Below are 18,672 nucleotides of genomic sequence, written 5' to 3'. Positions count from 1 at the left end.
CATGGGAAGCAGACGCCCAACTAAGCAGTTGAGTGCAAAGTAGGGGAAGGATCGGACATAACCTTTATTTTTTTGTGGTAATTGACAACTGTGAACAGTGCACACGTGTAAAAATGTTCAGTTGGCTTAGCAAAGATGAAAACAAGAAGACACCTGAGTTGTTTGAGAATGTTGTGGAAGGGCTCAAGAAGATTTACAAAACTAAGTTACTTCCCTTGGAACAGTTCTACCAGTTTCATGATTTTCATTCACCGATGTTGGACGATCCGGATTTTGATGCTAAACCAATGATACTACTTGTTGGGCAGTATTCTACAGGGAAAACAACGTTTATTAAATATTTATTGGAACAGGATTTTCCCGGAATACGAATAGGTCCAGAACCAACTACTGATCGGTTCATTTCAGTCATGTATGACGATAAGGAGGGCGTAATTCCAGGAAATGCATTGGTAGTCGATCCTAACAAGCAGTTCAGACCTCTAACAAAGTTTGGAAATGCTTTTCTAAATCGTTTTCAGTGTTCGTTAGTAAATTCTCCAGTACTTAAGGGTATGTCAATTGTTGACACTCCTGGTATTTTGTCGGGTGAAAAGCAACGTGTGGATAGAGGATATGATTTTACTGGTGTATTAGAGTGGTTTGCGGAACGGGTGGATAGAATTATCCTGTTGTTTGATGCACATAAACTTGATATTTCTGATGAATTCCGAAGGTCCATTGAAGCTCTACGCGGGCATGATGATAAAATCCGTATTGTCCTTAATAAAGCTGATATGGTGGATCACCAGCAGCTCATGAGGGTTTATGGTGCTTTAATGTGGTCTCTAGGAAAGGTGCTACAAACCCCTGAAGTAGCACGTGTGTACATTGGTTCATTTTGGGACCAGCCTCTCAGATATGATGGGAACAGGAGGTAAGTTAGAGATGGACATTATATCATGCTATGAAAGGAATTGTTATGTTCTGATCAAAGAACTGAAGAGAACTTAATGTTTGGTAGGTTATTTGAAGATGAAGAACAGGACTTGTTCAAAGATATGCAGTCACTCCCAAGGAATGCAGCTCTGCGGAAACTGAATGATCTAATCAAAAGGGCTCGATTAGCAAAGGTAATGTAGAATTTGGTTAAGTTTTTGAATAGATAGGAATATCTTTTCCATTACTTCCCACAACTCATCCTTCTACAGTTTGTTCTCACATTTTCCCCTCCTTACATGTGACAACTGTCTGAACCTTCTGTTCTCAACTTGATCTAAGTCTCCCACGTGGGCATTTTCCTTTCACTTTCATGTTTAAAACTTATTTTCTCAAAACTTCTTTGTATTCAAGGAACATTTCTTTTATAAACTGATCAACTTTTGTCAGTGTGAAGATTGAAGTACAATAGACACTGACCAAACTGATTAAATCTAGATTAAAATATCAAAAGTTTCCAGAACAAATGTTGTTCATAACCCTAGTTAGTGTATGGAACATTGCTCACTTCAGTGCCACGTTTACTCATTACTACCAATCCACTAATTTCTTCCTGTGAGTTAAGCTATTTTTTCTCTTGCATATGGATGTGAAGGTCACCGTCAGAAACGTGTTAAACATTCTGTCTTTACAAGCAAATGCCAGAACAATACAGTTCATGAGTTTCCAGCCTATTCATTCTCTCCACCATGTTTTCAGATTTCCTTACCATCTGTGATTGCTTGTCTCAACTCCTTTCTAGCTATGTAGCAACTACAACCATTGTCTCTCTCAGAGATCAACATTTAGGACATGGCCTAATTTGAACATCAGTTCAATTGAATGGGCGGGTTTGATGTCTTGTTTTATTTATCATTTTGCTCAGAATATGTTATGGGGTTCAGTGGTTGGCTGTTGTGAATGCAGTAACAAACCTTTGGGTTCCATAAAAGGCAAGATATTTCATGACTTGTATAGCATATTTTTGGTTTTTCATAAGGACTCTTCTCCATGAAGTTACTGTTTGTACATTATTGACTGTAGTGAGAAAAGTAAGGCGAGTTTGTCCTTAGGTGATGTGACATAGAGCGAGACCATGTTCCACCATACTCCTAAATGAACTTGAGAACAGATAACCTGGTTTCCATTAATTAAGAATTGTCAGACCATGTCACTTGTCATTTGTATCAGACAGTTTTACTTTACATGAGAACACATATTTTTGACCTCATTTCAAATTCTTGAGATGAAAAGTTGCATAACTGACTATTTTAACTTGCTTAAATATCACAAAGATAAATTTAATTAATGGATTTTAGCCTAATTTGATAAACATTAACTACAGTATTAATTAATTAAAATTGATAATTGTGGTGAAATATGATGTCATGGGCATTGTAGTTCAGTTTTCATTCTCCAGTTGGCCAAACCTTTGACACTAACATTTAAATTCATTCTTTTGCTTAGATGTCATGTTAATTCTTATTAATATTGGATACTGAGAGTTAAAAATCAGTTGCGCAGTTAATAGCCTCAAAAGGACCACCACAATGAATTAACTGAGACTGTTCCTTTCACAGGTTCATGCATACATTATCAGTGCTTTGAGGAAAGACATGCCTTCAATGTTTGGCAAAGATGGCAAGAAAAAGGAACTGATTAAGAATCTGGGGCAGATTTATGATCAGCTGCAGCGAGAACATCAGATTTCACCCGGAGACTTTCCAGAACTAAAAAAAATGCAAGAACATCTTGTGCACCATGACTTCACCAAATTCCATCCTTTGAAGCCACGCCTTCTTGAGGTGGTTGACAAGATGTTGGCAGAAGACATTGCTCGACTTATGGCCATGATTCCCCACGAAGAAGTACACACTGTCATCGAACCACATGTGAAAGGTTTGAATTTTTCCCCCCCTCCCTGAATGTTCAAAGAAACTGTTCATTCAGTCCATAATAAAGGATTTGAACTAGGGTCTTCTCAGTGAAGCATTAGTGCCAACCTCTACGGCTCATTAGTTACGAGTGAAGTTCATTAAGAATTGTTTGAGAGTGATTACCACATACCAAGTCTTACTAGAAACTTTCTAGAGATTGGTAACTTGGTGTTCCCAATATAAAACAAAATCATAGGAATGTGGCATGCAGTAGAAACGTCTGACAAAAGATTGAAGACTTATTTTTCAGGCTACAGAGTTGTGGGAAAAGAATCACGCAATTTATTACTGAGCCATACTTATGGTAAATGCAGTAACCTATCTTTCCTGTGTTGTATGTTAGGTGGAGCATTTGAAGGCGTTGAAGACACTGTGAGTCCATTTGGCTACAAGCGAGGCGAGGGCATTGACGCAGGATCCGGCGAACCAGAGTGGATTGTCAGCAGGGAAAGATACAAGTACGACACCATCTTCGACGCACTCAGCCCTGTAGATGGTAAAGTTACAGGAGCTGGTAAGTTGTAGATGAAGATTTGTTAATCTTACTTTCCCCTGTTTTGGGGTTGGACTTGCATTTTGTATGTGAAAAATAAGCAGTTTTAAGGGAAGCGTACTTAAAAAAAACTGGCATTAAAATGAATCCTTTACCAGAAAGTTTACCAAATCATGTTGACTGTAGTTGCAGAAAATTTCACTCAGACCTGTAAGTTAGTATTGTGAAGAATTTAGTTGTTGTAGACTCTTTGGTATTCAATTTAGAAGTTGGTAAATAAAAGGTTGTCCATTTATTTATAACATTTCTGTCATTTTATATGTCTTTTTCAGCTGCAAAAGCTGAGATGGTGAAGTCAAAGCTCCCCAACTCAGTTCTTGGAAAGATTTGGAAGCTGTCGGACATTGACAAGGACGGACTCCTTGACGCAGATGAGTTTGCATTAGCTATGCATCTGATTAACATCAAACTGGATGGGCATGATCTTCCATCTGAACTTCCAGACCATCTAATACCGCCTTCAAAACGGAACATGTAACACATACTGCTTTCTGTTAACATTATTTATATACATTTACACCTAGGCACAATGCTTGTAAATTGAGGCTTGTCATAACAGCATTAACTTCGGTGTTGCCTTTGGTGCTGAAAGCACGAGTACTGAAAATTATACTGGTATGACAGTTTACTAAAGTAAGAAAGAGTATTTTTCATTTACGTAATACGTACAATTTTTAATAAATATATTGCATTTTTGTATCTTAAGTGAATGTGGAATGTTGGAAATACTTGGATGTGTCAAGTTACAGTTGCAAATTCATTATAGTCGATGTTAGAAAAGTTTACTTTTGAAGTATTTCACATTTATATGAATTTTGGAATTCACCTAACGTACTGCATCTTAACCGAGTGTTAATCAGATTCTTGCCGAAATTGTTTAAGTATTATCATCTTCTTTCCTACATTAGAGACAATGAATTTCATATGTTTGTATCAAACATTTTGTCATCTAAATGTTAAAAAGTGTATTTACAACTATACAAATTCAATAAAATCCTCTCGGGCAACATGTGGCAACAAAATGGAGTGATGTCTCTGAAACGTTGACTACTGCTCCATTTTGACGTGGCTCGTCACCCGAGGGGATTTTATTGCATTTAGTTGCTGCAAAAGCCTCGAGTCAAAATATACAAATTGCCGAATTTGTGCCTAATATAAACCAGATCAATATTTCTCATTCTCTCGTTCCAGCACTTCGTCAATTTAAGAAAAGAAACAGTTCCGCTTGCTCAGAACTGAAAGGCCCAAATTATTGTCTGAATGAAATGAAAATCTTGCGAGGTTTTCTATGGTATAACCCTGGAATTAGTACATAATGGAGTATTGAGTTTTGATGAAGTTGGGTTATGTTTGTGGCTAAATGCTAAAATATCTATAATGAGAGCACTGTCGTTACGCCCATCAGTAAATCTGAAGTATGTAACATTGTACTCACATTAACTGTACTGTTATTAATTATTGAAGAGTAAATAACTTTGATAGGCACACTCAGTGTTTAATCTGCATTGATAAAAATAACACATCTGAAATGGTTTGAATTTTCAATCTGTTTTGTTCCCCCAGGGTTCAGGATGAATTTTTAGAAATTTTTTCCACTTGATATACTTGCACATCCATAATTTCTAATGCTGTCTACATTTTCCAACACTGAAAAATTACAATGCGTTAAAAAAAGTTTATTTCATAAAAAGTGGATCCAGTTTCTTGTGTTCTGTTGTGGCGGTAAAGTCCCATAGTTTAAAAACTTCAGAAGTAGCTCTTACAAGATAACTACTTGTGGCCTTAAAATTTGGGATGTTTCTATACTCGGTAACAGTGAAATAAGATACATTTATCAGCAGCTGGCTCTGATAACTACATGGCGTGATGGTATTTATGCTCTGAATTAAATTACATGTGTCAAATGTAATGAAACATAATTTTTTTTGTTCCAAGAATATGTAGACTGATTATGACAGGAATGTAATAGAGTTTCTAATAAAACCAAATGTACAGCATATATTAATAGGAATTACAAGCATTTTTAATTAATATTTTAATGTATGTACTGTAAAGTAAATATAATTGTTCTATTCCATGTACAAAATGACGTTAATACAAATGCCTGATGTGAATGGTAGTTCCATGTGTAGCATGCATAATTAGATATTAGGATACTCAACATTCTCTGGATTTCGAGAAGCTATACATTACAGGAGAGCTATTTCACTATGAAATTTGAATCGAGCATTTTCACTTCAGTACAAGTTTAAATTTGCTACTCCACATTTTAATAACATTACTCCAAAAGAATAGAATTAATAATATATATGAGGTAGTATGACTGAATAAAATTGTAAAGGGTTATGTGCAGTGAAAATTCTTTTAATGGCACTGTAATAACTGTTTGAACCACAAAGTAAAGTGATAATTACCTCAAGTTTCCACAGGATCTTTCAGATTGAATAGTGTTTGGAGTTTGGCTTCATATTTTGAATTCACCTTTTAGTATAAATATGACCAGCCCAAAAGTTAAGTGTTATTATACATTTCAAGGTAAAATGTTAAATTTGCGTGTACTATATTAGTCTGATAAGTTAGTTTGCTTTTATTAACAGTTACATTCAGAAGATATGTGAAGTTATATTCTAAGTCCCATCAGTGTAAAGATTCCCTCTCCCACCCCCAGAGGTTCTTGAAACACGGTTGTCAACACTAAATTGTGCACAAGACCCATAATTCCAGATATGTATGGGAGAGTGCCCCTTGGTATAATAATTTGTCTTCTTCCCTTTCATATATTGTAAGAAATGAAATTATTTACATTATACTAAGTGCAAAAATATTTGGAATAATTTGTATTTAATTTTATAAGCATAGTTGTTTGTGGACGAGACATAAATATATGACATACTGAGTTGCTGTTAGCTTCTTGAGGACTCTGCTCACAGATGTTCATTTTTTAAATGTGTCTGTTGTTTCATAATACAAAAAATTCAAATCATGTGTGTTGCAAGTAAAGAGCATTAGCATTGTTTTGCAGAACCAGAAGTTCCCATTAGTCTTAGAAATGAATTATTTAATTTACAGCTCTAAACATATTTCTTTCTTTTTGTAATTTAACGTTTCATGGAGAATTATCCACTAAATTTATACAGAAATCTTCATTTTTGGTTGGGTATGCCCACACAGAGACTACTCCCGCACACAGAAATTTCGTTTTTGGAGGGTGGCGAATTTGACCAACATGTAAATAGCGTGGCAGCATTGTGGGAATAATTTTTATTCCAAAAAGGGACACAAAGTGGTTCGTCTTATGCTGAGTCTTACGTGTTGGGTTGTAGTTAAATTAAATGTTTCCAGCTCCAGACAAGCTGGAAATTGGACCACAAACCTGTACACTGTAAGCAGAGTGAAAAGTTGGTTTGAGATGTAATATAGCATTTGTCAAGTACTGTCATGTCTGTTTTGTGTTATCCTTTTTTTAATGCATCCCTACACCAACTGTTGTGCCTGAGTTAAGCTTTCTTTCTTTTTCTTTGTGGCATTGTAAGCCACATTCCTACAAAAGTCCATCTGAATGTGCTTTGAAGTGACAAAATATCCATTTCTGTGTTTCTGCCATTTGTATTACTGTACATTAATCCAATGGCCATGTCATCTGTGGTTATCTTTATGTATCTCTATGTATTCCTATACTTATACTGTTCTCTGCATTTAGACTTGCGCACCTTACATGTGTCTGTCTTCGTGTCTTAGTAAATCAACCATGTAAACACATATGCTGCCCACAGATAAACAATCGACAAGTCCTATTTATTTTAATCAGAAAGTTGTAAAAAATATTTTTGGTGGAAAAGATCAAAATTAAATTTGTGATAATTTTCTAGGGTCTAAATGTAAAGTCCCCAGGCCATTATTCAGTACCAATCTGTTTATATTTAATGCTGTGTTTTCTGCTAACTTAAATCCCAAATGAACAGAAACACCTATGGAGATATGTGGCCATTCAATCAATAGCTAACTTCAATTTATGTGTGGGGAAAATAAGTGTTCAGCAGATCATACTTCAGAAGGCTGTGAAATTACACTATAATGTTAATCTTACAATCACAGTAAGCAAGTTAGGCCACCCCTCAGTTCATCTTAGCTGGCTGTGCCAACATTTAATTTTAGTCATGACAGAAATATCATTTATAAAGTTCATTAGAATCTTTACCCACTTTTTGCACAAAAAATTCAGTTTATCTACATAAATTTTTGTACTTCTTTAAAGACTATGATTCAACAGTTGACGTAATCCACGGCAATGTTTTGTAGTAGAATTGTGAAAAAAGACTGGGAGCTTTATTTTTGTCCAGTTTAAGACTAGTAGAATAATTATGTTAAACATTTTGTGACCATTACATATCAAATGTTATTGATGCAGGTGTTTCAGTGTTTTTTTGTATGTTGTTAATAATCTGTAAATGATTCTGCTCACAGGGCTGTCCATGTAGAAGTGGCAGAGTTTATCACTGTGAAATTGTTACCTACGATTGACCATGTTCAATTTGAAAAACATGCAATGAAGTATTATGTTGATCCTTTAAAGCACAGTGATAACTGTATAAGCCACATACTCCAACATTCAGTGACTGAATTTTTTCCCACAAAGTTTATTTATGGGTTTTGTATGATTTTCAGAATAAATGGTGATTATTTCTTTAACCAGCTGTTCTTTGCAATGGAGACATATTGTGTTTTCTTAGTAGGATTAAAGGTTTTCACAGTGGTCTGAAGATGGTTGTCTTCTTCTGGGTTGTAGCACCATGCAATCTGGTTCTACCAGATTACACAGTACTGCGACGCAGAAGACAGCCATATTTTTGTTTTCTTTGAGGTAGGAACCAAATTTTTAAATATTGCTTTGACGAACTTCTTGCTTCAAAGGATCAAAGCATTGTTTAATGCTACATATTTTTCTGGCACAGGCCACTAGTTTAGATATAATTCAATGCCTTATTTCATGGAAACATTTTAGGACATTTCATAAGCATTTGTATAACTAAACAAATGCCTTGTGGGCAAAAACATGTAATATGTACTATATTATTCTAATGCTGTTGACATTGTATTAAACTTAAAATCTTGTTTTCTACAGATAAATACTGAAATGGTACTTTAAAATAGGCCACAACTGTTTTCCCCTTCAATCTACTAGGTAGTATCATTAAAGAACTTACTGTTCGGGTCCCAGCTCAAAAGCCCCGAAGAGATGTGGAGACTTTAATGTGAGTGACAGCAAAGAGAAGGAAATTATGTACTGTGCAGAATGCAAGAACTGACCAAGCTCATCTGTTCTCTGTATGCAAAATCTACATACTAATTCCTTTTAGTATTTGTCAGGCATTACCAAATGGGAATATAATTCACTAAGAACAAATCCTGACCAAGTCATAACACAGGCGGCCAGTAACTGGCTTCTCACCATGGATGCCTTCCTTATAATTTTTTCAGGCTCACTGTGGATAACTTTGCTTCTATTTTGTGTTTTTTCTTCTGAAATAACCATACTGTTTTTTTAAAACATTTTATAGCACATAAGGAACTCACTTCCAGATATAGCAGTGAACTCAAAAAAAAAACTACATGATTGGCATCATTTTCAGGGCCGATAATTATTGTGTACACCAGTAGCTAATTGGCTTTGCCACTTTTCCATTTTTTAGCTCCTCTCCATACATCATCCCGCGGGGCTTCAGAGGCTCAGACCCGAACAGTACTAAACACTATCTAAAGTTCATAAATAATTGTTGCAAGGAGCAGCCCTGACATGCTAGTTTGCTCGCTTGTCACAGTTTGTGTCATCTATGAAGTAAATAATTTGTGCAATGTTTTAATGGTGAAAGATTTGTACCAAAGACTACTACTAAATCAGATGTATGTTGTAATATATGTTATTAGGGACATCTATAATAAGGCAACAGAATTACTGTTTTGTGTTGCAGTTTAATAGCAATGTTTGTTATTTGTGAGCATCTTATTTTTATTCATTCTGTAGTGTGTTATATTTACAAGCAGTTTGTATCATGTAGGTGCAACCAAATTACATGTGCTTATGTTTACCAATAATAATTTTTACTTTAACCCTCTTATTGCCAAATGTAATAATGCTGGAGGCAAGAACTAATTTATCAGTTTTGTAAAAACTAAAAACAGAAGAAAATTCTGTCCACAAGGTAAGAAGGAAACAAGTTTTTAAAATAGAATATTATGCATAGTTGTGCCATATATCAACTCCTATATGAATTACGTGCACATCAGATCAGAACATGGCACACCTAGTGCAACCTGTCTCATCAGCAAAAAGGGGATTAAAGATTAAATTAATATCAGTGGTGTTTAAAAAAGATTTGATCTATTATCCTTGTGAAGAAAATTGTGTTTACTGAACATGTATATTTTTCCATTGAATATGAATGATAAAGGTGTGTCAGACAATTAGTGTAATTATTTAAAGTAATAGAAATAAAATTATGTTCCTACTGGTAGACTGTAGGTCTTTGTTTAAAATTTTACATAGTATCCCTTTGCTGTATAGATGCAACGCTATACAAAAATCACATGCAATTTTAAATATGGCAAATTATTCTCAGGTTATGTAATTATTATTTCTGTTGATTAAATGAACATTTTATTGAAACTATTTTTTTATTCTGATGACATTTTTATATTATCCAAATTTATGTTACATTGGTTTTAGATCAGAAGCTTGGCATCTGTCTTGTTATAATTAAATCCACAGAGCATAGTTCTTAAGAAACTAACAGTCACTCAGCTAGTCAAGGAATCCCCTCCTTTTACGGAACCAAAAGGTTCATTATCGATTGTCAACTGTCAGTCCCTATGCTCAGCAAGTCTGATTGAAAAATTAGAGGATGAAAATTGAGTCTGGTCTGAATTATAATAAGATTAATAAGGGATAAAAAAGAATAATTCTGAGGGTTTTTCTGTTGAACTACTAACACAGAGGAAGCTCGCAGAATATAGTGTGGCACTGCAAATTGAAACAACTATTCAGAGTAACACATTTCCTCTACTTTGCATCATTCCAGACACTGCTAATTTATGTAATGGTTTCCAACCCACTGTTTATTCATAGTCAATTTTTATGTTTTGAAAATGTCACAGCAATGACAAAATTCCATGATTTATTGCATACAAGTGCAATCTTACAATTGACTGATTGGTTGGTTTGTACATTAGCCAACTAATCTTACCAATCTTGTTTACTTCTTACAAAATAGCAGTACTAAGAAAATGGAACAAATGGCAAGAACGTGGTCAAATCTATGTAAAATATAAGGAAACCTTCTTTTATTTTAACATTCAATAAACTTGAACAAGATGTGAGCTGGACTTCAGTAACATTGTAAACAAAGGAACATCCTATAATTTGAAACAGCACAGACCTTACTGAACAAGCTGCAAGAGAATTTAGGGTTAATCTTGTACCAATACAAGTTGCATGTCATCTACAGATTTAAGTAAGCTCAATTCCTTCACCATTATAACCATGATGACAGTCATTCATCAGAGTTGTGGTGCACATGCGCAGAGGGTCATGGATAATGATCTAATGCCCTTCCCAACCCATTAATTTAAACATAAATCACTTTCGTATTGGTCATGACAGGGAATTAAAATGTAAAAAAGAAGTAAAGCTGACCTGCTAAGCTCCATGTAGGCACCTGGGGAGAGGATATACAGCTCCTGCTCATTCTAAACCTCGACACTAGATAACCGGTGAGTAGTTAGCTTCACACCTCGTCCACGCTTTACCCAATGTACGTGCTTGAACTATTCTTCAATGGCATAATGTCCATGCCAAATTTCACTAAAATCTACAAGTCCATTCCCATGGCGTCGTGAAGAGATGTGGGTGGATTCGATTGGGAACGGTTAGGTTAGGCCAGTATGCGAATGCGCAGGGGTCGTGCGTGATAACATCGTCCCACCTCCTGACTTCGAACACCGGTTACGTTGGTAGAACGAAATGTAGGTAATTAGAGAGTTAAATAGGAGCAGCGCACCGTCCATACAAAATTTCATGAAAATCCGTGTAGCTTCTCCTAGCTAATAAATGAATGTAACCGGATATAACGGCGATTCATAAGAAATTAACTGTAAGTTTTAAATACTCTCCAATGGCATAACTAAAAATTCGTCGAGCCTTCCTGTATCAAATGCTGTTGAGAGTTGAGGTTAGGTTCGGTTGGGTTACGTGGTGCATATATAGCTTATATGATGTACCATGAGAGAGATACCACATTGACAAATATGAAGAAAGAAATTCCACATCTGTGGCATATATCGTGGTTTTAATCACAGATGATGTCCGTTTTGATGTTCGGTGGATACATATTAATAGACATGTTATGGTGGGATCTGTAGAACTAGAACTCTGATTTTGTTGTGAATATTGCCTTGAATATTCTGTTTATGATTTTTGCAGAAGTCAGGCACTTTTAAAATGTTGTGGAAGACTTTAGTTTCCAAACCTCTGTCACCGTACGTCTTCCACCGACGTTATTTTAGGTGAGCCTCAATTTTGAGGTTATGCCATGTTGTGATCAAGACATTGGAATTATAATGTACAAAACTTAACATTTTGGGAATAGTATTGGTTTTTGCACTTAATTTAAAACCATATAACCTCGTATTTTTAGGACGAATATAGGAGCTTTCTTTTATTTATTTGCACAATCATTTTAAAAAAATCTTGACATCGAATGCAAATTACTGTACTGTATTATATTACAGTTAACATGTTATATGACTACATTTTGTAGGAACTGAGCAAGTATACAACAAATTACTTTGTTGGACCTTAAATCTGCTTTTAAGTTGTCATTTCAAGGCTATGAATTTCTCATGATTGTGATACATATTGGTAGTGTATTGAGATTTTTATACTTCATGCATATACCATAGGATGTTTGGTATTGCCAACTATATTGTGTACCTTTGCTGTTTGTGAAAATCTTTAACACATCACAGTGATTTTAGTAATTAATAACTATACTTTGATTTATGTTTGCACACATCTCTACCCACTTTCAGTAAATTTCTCCTTTATATATAGGAATATGTTAATTTAATATTTGGCAAGTGATTTCAGAAAGGAAACTTAGGTTTACAAGATATTGACAGGTCTGTAAGATCACCAAGACTGTCCTGTGTGTCAGTTGCTCTTATATGGGGTTCAGTGATGCTGTTTTGAAGTGATCACAGGTTGAAGAATTTTATGAACAAAATTATGTAGTTAAAAACATTGTTTGTTAAATACCTGTCAGTTATTCACAATGAGCGATTATAATTTATAGATGTAGATAAAAGCAAAATTATTATGTTATTAATAAGTAATTCAGAAATCATATGATAAAATATTTTGTTCTTGGTGTTGTAAGGTTAGGTTAATGTTGCATTGGGGTCAGACCAAGTCTCTGTGGCCACTAATGAGCCCATTATCTGTCCCCTAGATGAAACTGAGCGAATATGGGGCAACAGTGGAATGGTATTGACGGGAAAAACCGAAGAACTCGGTGAAAAAGCTGCTTCAGTGCCACTTTGCCCACCACAAGCCCTACTTGGCTTACCCTGGTTGAGAGCTCAGTGACCAACTACCTGAGCTATGGCAAGGCCATAGTGTCAAAAGGTACTCTTGCTTCAATGCCCCCTTGCTCTCCACAAATCTCACATGTGTGAGAACCCAGGCCTCCATGCTGAAAAGCAAGTGACCAACTACCTGAGCTATGGCATGGCCATAGTGTCAGAAGGTACTCTTTAGTGATTTACATTCACATATCCAGTTGTAGATTGAGTAAATCAAAGTAGTAAATATGTAATCACAAAACCATGTGGTGTCCCAACCCCAAAGGGCTGAACTTACTCTACCTAAAGTTATTCAGTTGCTTGCGTCTAATTATATACTACAATCCACAAACGTTCTTTTCTACTTTCAGGTGGCTGTTTGGAGGAAGCAAGGGACTAAATGCATATGAAAATGTTGTAGATGGAATGAAGGAGGTGTACAGAACAAAACTTCTTCCTCTTGAAGAAACATATTTGTTTCATGACTTTCACTCTCCAAAGCTGAATGATGCTGACTTTGATTCAAAACCCATAATTTTGTTCATGGGACAATATTCCACTGGAAAAACAACTTTGATAAAGCATTTGCTGGGATGTGAATTTCCAGGAATGCGAATAGGGCCTGAGCCCACAACCGATCGGTTTATAGCTATAATGCATGATGAAAAGGAAGGAGTAATCCCAGGAAATGCATTAGTAGTAGATCCAAAGAAACAGTTTCGGCCTCTTTCAAAGTTTGGCAACGCTTTTTTGAACAGGTTCCAGTGTTCCACTGTTAATTCTTCTGTTCTTAAGACTATTTCCATAGTTGACACCCCTGGGATCTTATCTGGGGAGAAACAGAGAGTAGATCGTGGATATGATTTCACAGGTGTCTTAGCATGGTTTGCTGAACGCGTTGACCGAATCATTCTTCTGTTTGATGCCCATAAACTTGATATATCTGATGAATTCAGACGGTCAATTGAAGCACTGTATGGGCATGACGACAAAATTCGCATTGTTCTTAATAAAGCTGACATGGTAGATCACCAGCAGCTTATGAGGGTTTATGGAGCTTTAATGTGGTCATTAGGGAAAATTTTAAATACACCAGAAGTCGCAAGAGTGTATATTGGTTCTTTCTGGGATCAGCCATTGCAGAATGACATAAATCGAAGGTAAGCAATTTGTCAGTTTATTGTTGTGTCTCCCCTCTATTGCATTTTGGGCAAAGACACGAAGTAAATGGGTGGTTCGGGATGTTACACAAGAAGGAATGTAATATGGATTGTGGTCTTATGGTTAGATCTCTTACAGAGGAATGGGTTTGGTGAATCTTAGTATTAATGTCTGATGATTCGTGATCCATAACCATTTTATCTCAAGGGTTAACCATGCTAATATTAATATATATTCATTCCTTTAATTATGCTTCATTATGTTTAGGTTATTTGAAGATGAAGAGCAGGATTTATTTCGAGATATACAATCTCTTCCAAAGAACAGTGTATTACGAAAACTGAATGATCTCATTAAAAGAACCCGCTTGGCCAAGGTAATTTTAGGGAATTCCTTTCTGCAATAATAAAGAACTATGACTCCAATTTTATATATGTTCACTATGTCTTGGTAGTATTTTGTGTGGGCATTTGCCAATTACCTGGATGAGTTAGAATTGTCAGGTATATGAAATATGTTGACAAATGCCGTGCTTTTGTGACAATGGTGATGGACCCTTTAGCTACCAACACCTCAAGAAATAATGTTTACCCATAGAAAAGTAATGTAACATAAGATGATGAGAAAACATATTTTCATTCCAAGTGAATATTGTCTTTAAACCCTTCTCTTTGTGTTGATTTTGATCTTCTGGGTTCTAATGCTATATGGACTTTTAGGTATATACCGCCATTTTGGAGAAACAAACTGTTTCTGTCTTCAGAGCTGAAGTTTCTTCATAACATTGGTATCTACACATGTCCACATGGCAGTAAATACAACCCAAAATTACAAATATCAATATCTTCACTCCTGTGAGAACATTATTGTTTGTGTTTCAGGCTCATGCATACATTATCAGTTCACTATTCAAGGAGATGCCTGCAATGTTCGGAAAGGATGCAAAGAAAATCGAACTGATTTCAAACCTAGAACAACTGTATTCCCAACTGGAGCGCAAGTTCCTTATCTCTCCAGGAGACTTTCCTGAACTCAAGAGGATGCAGGCAAGTGAAACACATCTCCTACCCTGGGCGAGTGCTTTACACTTTTGTTTGCGATAGTTACGAGTTAGGAGGGTGCCAGACAACTGGAAATAATTTACCTCTGCATTTTCCAACAAACAAACAAATATGAAATTTTCACAATGGTGAAGATGATGACATTCTTCTGAGTTTTGGTGCCTCGTAGCAAATGCTAACATTTTGCTGCATAAATAATGTCTCTTGTCTTGAGGGCTGAAGATGGCACATTTCTGTGCTGCTTCTATTTTTAAATGTATATTAAACATTTGAAATAAGCAGGTTTTAAATTTTTTACATTTTACTACCCCATACCAAACCGAATCATGTTTTAGTCCAGCTTTCATCGTTATTTTGTTGCTTTGGTTCATGAACATTACTTTTTTTTATTACAGGAGCAGCTGATTCATTATGACTTCAGGAGTTTCAGTTCTCTGAAGCCAAACCTGATGGAGGCTGTGGATGAGATGCTGGCTAATGACATTGCCCATCTAATGGCCATGATTCCTCAGGAAGCCTCAACCACTGAATCTCTTGTTGAAGGTCAGGGCAATGGGAAATTTCTTGTGCCTCATAACTTTCATATCATTTGTTCATTTTAGTTTTATGAAGCAGATTTGCTGTATGTATCAACCTTGTCCTGCCATAGATACTTTAATCCCTGAGAGTTTGCAAGTGGAGAAAGAAATAAGACTGATTTTGCCATAGGGCAAGTCTGGTCATTTTAAAGGTTTCATCCACTGTGAGCCCATTATATGCAAAGACAACATAAGAAATTCCATACAAATAAGAAATGATTATGTATTTACTTGTTTTATTTGTGATTTCTCTTACATTTTATTCTTCATGAATTGGTAACAGTTTTACACCAAATATTAAAGTAAATGAATGAAGAAATGGGTCACTGTAATGATTTATGAAATAATTTGTTATTAATTCTTAATGTAAATGCTGAAATTGTCACAGACGTTTTTTTATCTTGGATTTAGAAATTTTTATTGATGTTTAATTTTCTGTTTTGAGTGTATTCAGCTTATGACTGGGGTTAGATTCAGTTACTGCATCAGTGACAATGGATACATGACATTTGTCCAGGCGGAGCATTCGAAGTTGTGGGCAGCACGCTCGGACCATTTGGTTACAAACGCGGAGAAGGGGTCGATGCCGGCGCAGGCGATATAGAGTGGATCATCAGCAAGAAGCGTGTGGAGTATGATGCCATCTTCAATACACTGAACCCGGTGGAAGGAAAAGTAATGAGGACAGGTGAGTCCTGCTTTGACCTCATAGTATTCTATTTCTCAAAAACTGATTAGCAGTCATAAGTCTCTAGGGAAAAAAGCAGGATGTTATAAAAATATTTTTTTTTTTGCATGCTAGTCCCATCACTAGATGAGTTACATGTCATAGAAGACCACTGTCTAAGCATTAGTCAGATCAGATCATGCTTATTGGAATAGAGTTAAACTTACATTTCATGTTAATTCCAGTAGACTGCTGTAAACGAACATGATACTGGTGCTGATGTATGTCAAAATCATTGAAGCATCTTTTACCCGAGTCTGACAATACGTTGATGTCTACGGTATTTCTAAAATTGTTTCTTGCTCTGTGATTTTGAGCTTTGTACTAGGGCTTGTCTTACAGATGTGAAGGCAGAGATGATCAAGTCGAAGTTGCCAAGCTCGGTGCTCGGGAAGATCTACAAATTGGCAGATGTGGACCAAGACGGATTCCTTGATGCTGATGAATTTGCCCTTATGATGTACCTTATCTCAATCAAATTAGATGGTCATGACCTTCCGTCCAAGTTGCCTCCTCACCTGGTTCCTCCTTTGAAGAGACCAAGGGCGCAGCACATGGCTCCTGTCTCAGAACAGGCGAGTTGAGTCTTGCATGGCATAGGTTTACCCCTGAATGGGCAATCAGGCAGCTCTGAAGAGAGCCTTTGAGCTGTAGTGATCAGCATTTACTAAAGTTCCTCATGGGTTGGCTGGACCATCCCAGCGATACGAGAACAAGTACACATGTGTGTTACACACTGCTGAAACTAATCTGCCAACCTTTGATCCCTCTATATAATTTTTTTTTTTTAAACCTCTAACTCAGTACAGTGACTGGATGATGAGGGTTCAAATCCTGTTTGCCGCCATACCAAGACTGACTCTGTCATCTGCACAGCTTCCTGTTCAGTAGATAATACAATACCATCCCTGCTTCCACAGGTATAAAGTGACGAGAGCCTGAATTTGTCATTCCTTCATTGAACACTGAGGTCTAGAATGTGCAGAGCGCACATCCACCTCTTCTGTATAGTGCTAAGACTCGAAGAAAACCTTTACCTTCACCCCTTTAAATATAACAAAAGAATGTTAAAGTATTGTTTCAATTTAATGATACTGGAAGCTTCCTCTGCCTGTGAAGTGTATCCAACCCATTTTACCTCCTTCATATCAAGTACTTTGTTTATGTAACATAATTATGCTTTGTTAAAGAGTAAATTTTTGTTTAATTTATTTTATTTCTATATCTTCTTCCATTATTTGTAGCTGAGGAGCAGTTATGTGTGTGTAACTCCCTAGGAAAGAGATATCTTTAAATAGATGAGAAAGAAGCAAATAGGTTGGCCCTTTTTCAGGATTTCAAACACAGTATGAGAAGTGACCCTGTACTTGTATTTCCATCAGTTTAAATTACCCAGTGGTGCTCCTGGGTACTGCTTGCTAAAACACAGTTCAGAATTTTATTTTCTCACCTCCTGCCTAAAACGAAAATTTAGAATCTGTTTCGTATAGGCATGAAACTTGGTGTCTGAAGAACACAGATTGAGAATGTTTAAGAATAGGGTGCTTAAGAGAATAAATGGACCTATGAGGAATGAAATGAAGCAAGCAAACAATTTGGATCACAGGACCTTATTAAGCAGATAAGCTAGCATGTGGGAGAAGCCCTGACCATTGTGCCTAAAAGGCGCAAGTGTAGTGTAGTGCAGACCCTCTCCTATTACCCATGGACTCCATGAGATTTGGGACCTTCAAGGAGGCCTTGATTATAGCCAACAACAAATGAGTCAACACAGAGCTTAAATTAAAAAGTTGATTTCTCTCAGCATGGAGTCAGCATTTCTGGCATTCCACTGCAGGAAGCTGACAGTATCAACCAGCCTGAATAAGCTAAGAAGACAAGTACTACATCATGCTATGTAGGATACCATGTTTCATGGGAGGTACAATACTGTAGCAAATTAAGTGAATGGGCATGTACAACAGGTCAATAAATGGTCCCCTTGTGAGCTCACCCCATTTACACACTACTGAGCCAGAAACTGGAGGTTCAAAACTCCTGGTAAGTTAAAATATAGAACAGCATTTATTTCCTGCGTGCACAC

At 36.2% G+C, this 18,672-nt stretch overlaps 2 protein-coding genes and 1 long non-coding RNA gene across 5 annotated transcripts; 2 read left to right on the top strand and 1 right to left on the bottom strand.

The window, feature by feature from the left end:
* Positions 1–30: 30 nt before the first annotated feature.
* LOC147873928 (EH domain-containing protein 3-like) lies at positions 31–9,959 on the top strand. The gene is made up of 5 exons (XM_087348235.1): positions 31–916; positions 1,004–1,112; positions 2,538–2,856; positions 3,238–3,408; positions 3,720–9,959. Exons 1-5 carry the CDS (start codon positions 114–116, stop codon positions 3,923–3,925), a joined length of 1,608 nt encoding a protein of 535 aa, XP_087204361.1. The 5' UTR covers positions 31–113; the 3' UTR covers positions 3,926–9,959.
* Positions 9,960–11,797: 1,838 nt separating this feature from the next.
* LOC110833349 (EH domain-containing protein 1) lies at positions 11,798–17,800 on the top strand. Of its 3 annotated transcripts, XM_022071316.2 has the most exons (8): positions 11,798–12,006; positions 12,951–13,126; positions 13,434–14,222; positions 14,491–14,599; positions 15,105–15,269; positions 15,680–15,827; positions 16,380–16,550; positions 16,932–17,800. In XM_022071316.2, exons 3-8 carry the CDS (start codon positions 13,489–13,491, stop codon positions 17,171–17,173), a joined length of 1,569 nt encoding a protein of 522 aa, XP_021927008.2. In that variant the 5' UTR covers positions 11,798–12,006; positions 12,951–13,126; positions 13,434–13,488; the 3' UTR covers positions 17,174–17,800. The 3 variants fall into 3 exon arrangements, with proteins under 3 accessions (XP_021927008.2, XP_021927007.2, XP_087204349.1); XM_022071315.2 differs by lacking the exon at positions 12,951–13,126; XM_087348223.1 differs by lacking the exons at positions 11,798–12,006; positions 12,951–13,126 and adding an exon at positions 13,152–13,247.
* On the bottom strand, positions 16,082–16,934 carry LOC110833354 (uncharacterized). The gene is made up of 2 exons (XR_002544188.2): positions 16,757–16,934; positions 16,082–16,613 (listed from the first exon to the last, which is right to left on the bottom strand). It is a non-coding gene; the product is annotated as an uncharacterized LOC110833354 (long non-coding RNA).
* Positions 17,801–18,672: the final 872 nt, after the last annotated feature.

Source organism: Zootermopsis nevadensis, unplaced genomic scaffold (assembly GCF_977971745.1).
Source record: "Zootermopsis nevadensis isolate Lab colony 2312 unplaced genomic scaffold, Znev_1.0 Znev_ptg000012l, whole genome shotgun sequence".
NCBI classification, from domain to species: Eukaryota; Metazoa; Arthropoda; class Insecta; order Blattodea; family Termopsidae; genus Zootermopsis; species Zootermopsis nevadensis.
Note: the sequence above shows the minus strand (reverse complement) of the source record. Positions and strands in the feature narration are given on the sequence as shown.

Bases quoted from the DNA above. Each gene is read 5' to 3' on its own strand.
- LOC147873928 (XM_087348235.1), top strand. From the start codon at position 114: ATGTTCAGTTGGCTTAGCAAAGATGAAAACAAGAAGACACCTGAGTTG. The intron at 2,857-3,237 runs GTTTGAATTTTT...GTTGTATGTTAG, and splicing joins CATCGAACCACATGTGAAAG to GTGGAGCATTTGAAGGCGTT. The intron at 3,409-3,719 runs GTAAGTTGTAGA...TGTCTTTTTCAG, and splicing joins TGGTAAAGTTACAGGAGCTG to CTGCAAAAGCTGAGATGGTG.
- LOC110833349 (XM_022071315.2), top strand. From the start codon at position 11,942: ATGTTGTGGAAGACTTTAGTTTCCAAACCTCTGTCACCGTACGTCTTC. The intron at 15,270-15,679 runs GCAAGTGAAACA...TTTTTATTACAG, and splicing joins CTGAACTCAAGAGGATGCAG to GAGCAGCTGATTCATTATGA. The intron at 16,551-16,931 runs GTGAGTCCTGCT...CTTGTCTTACAG, and splicing joins AGGAAAAGTAATGAGGACAG to ATGTGAAGGCAGAGATGATC.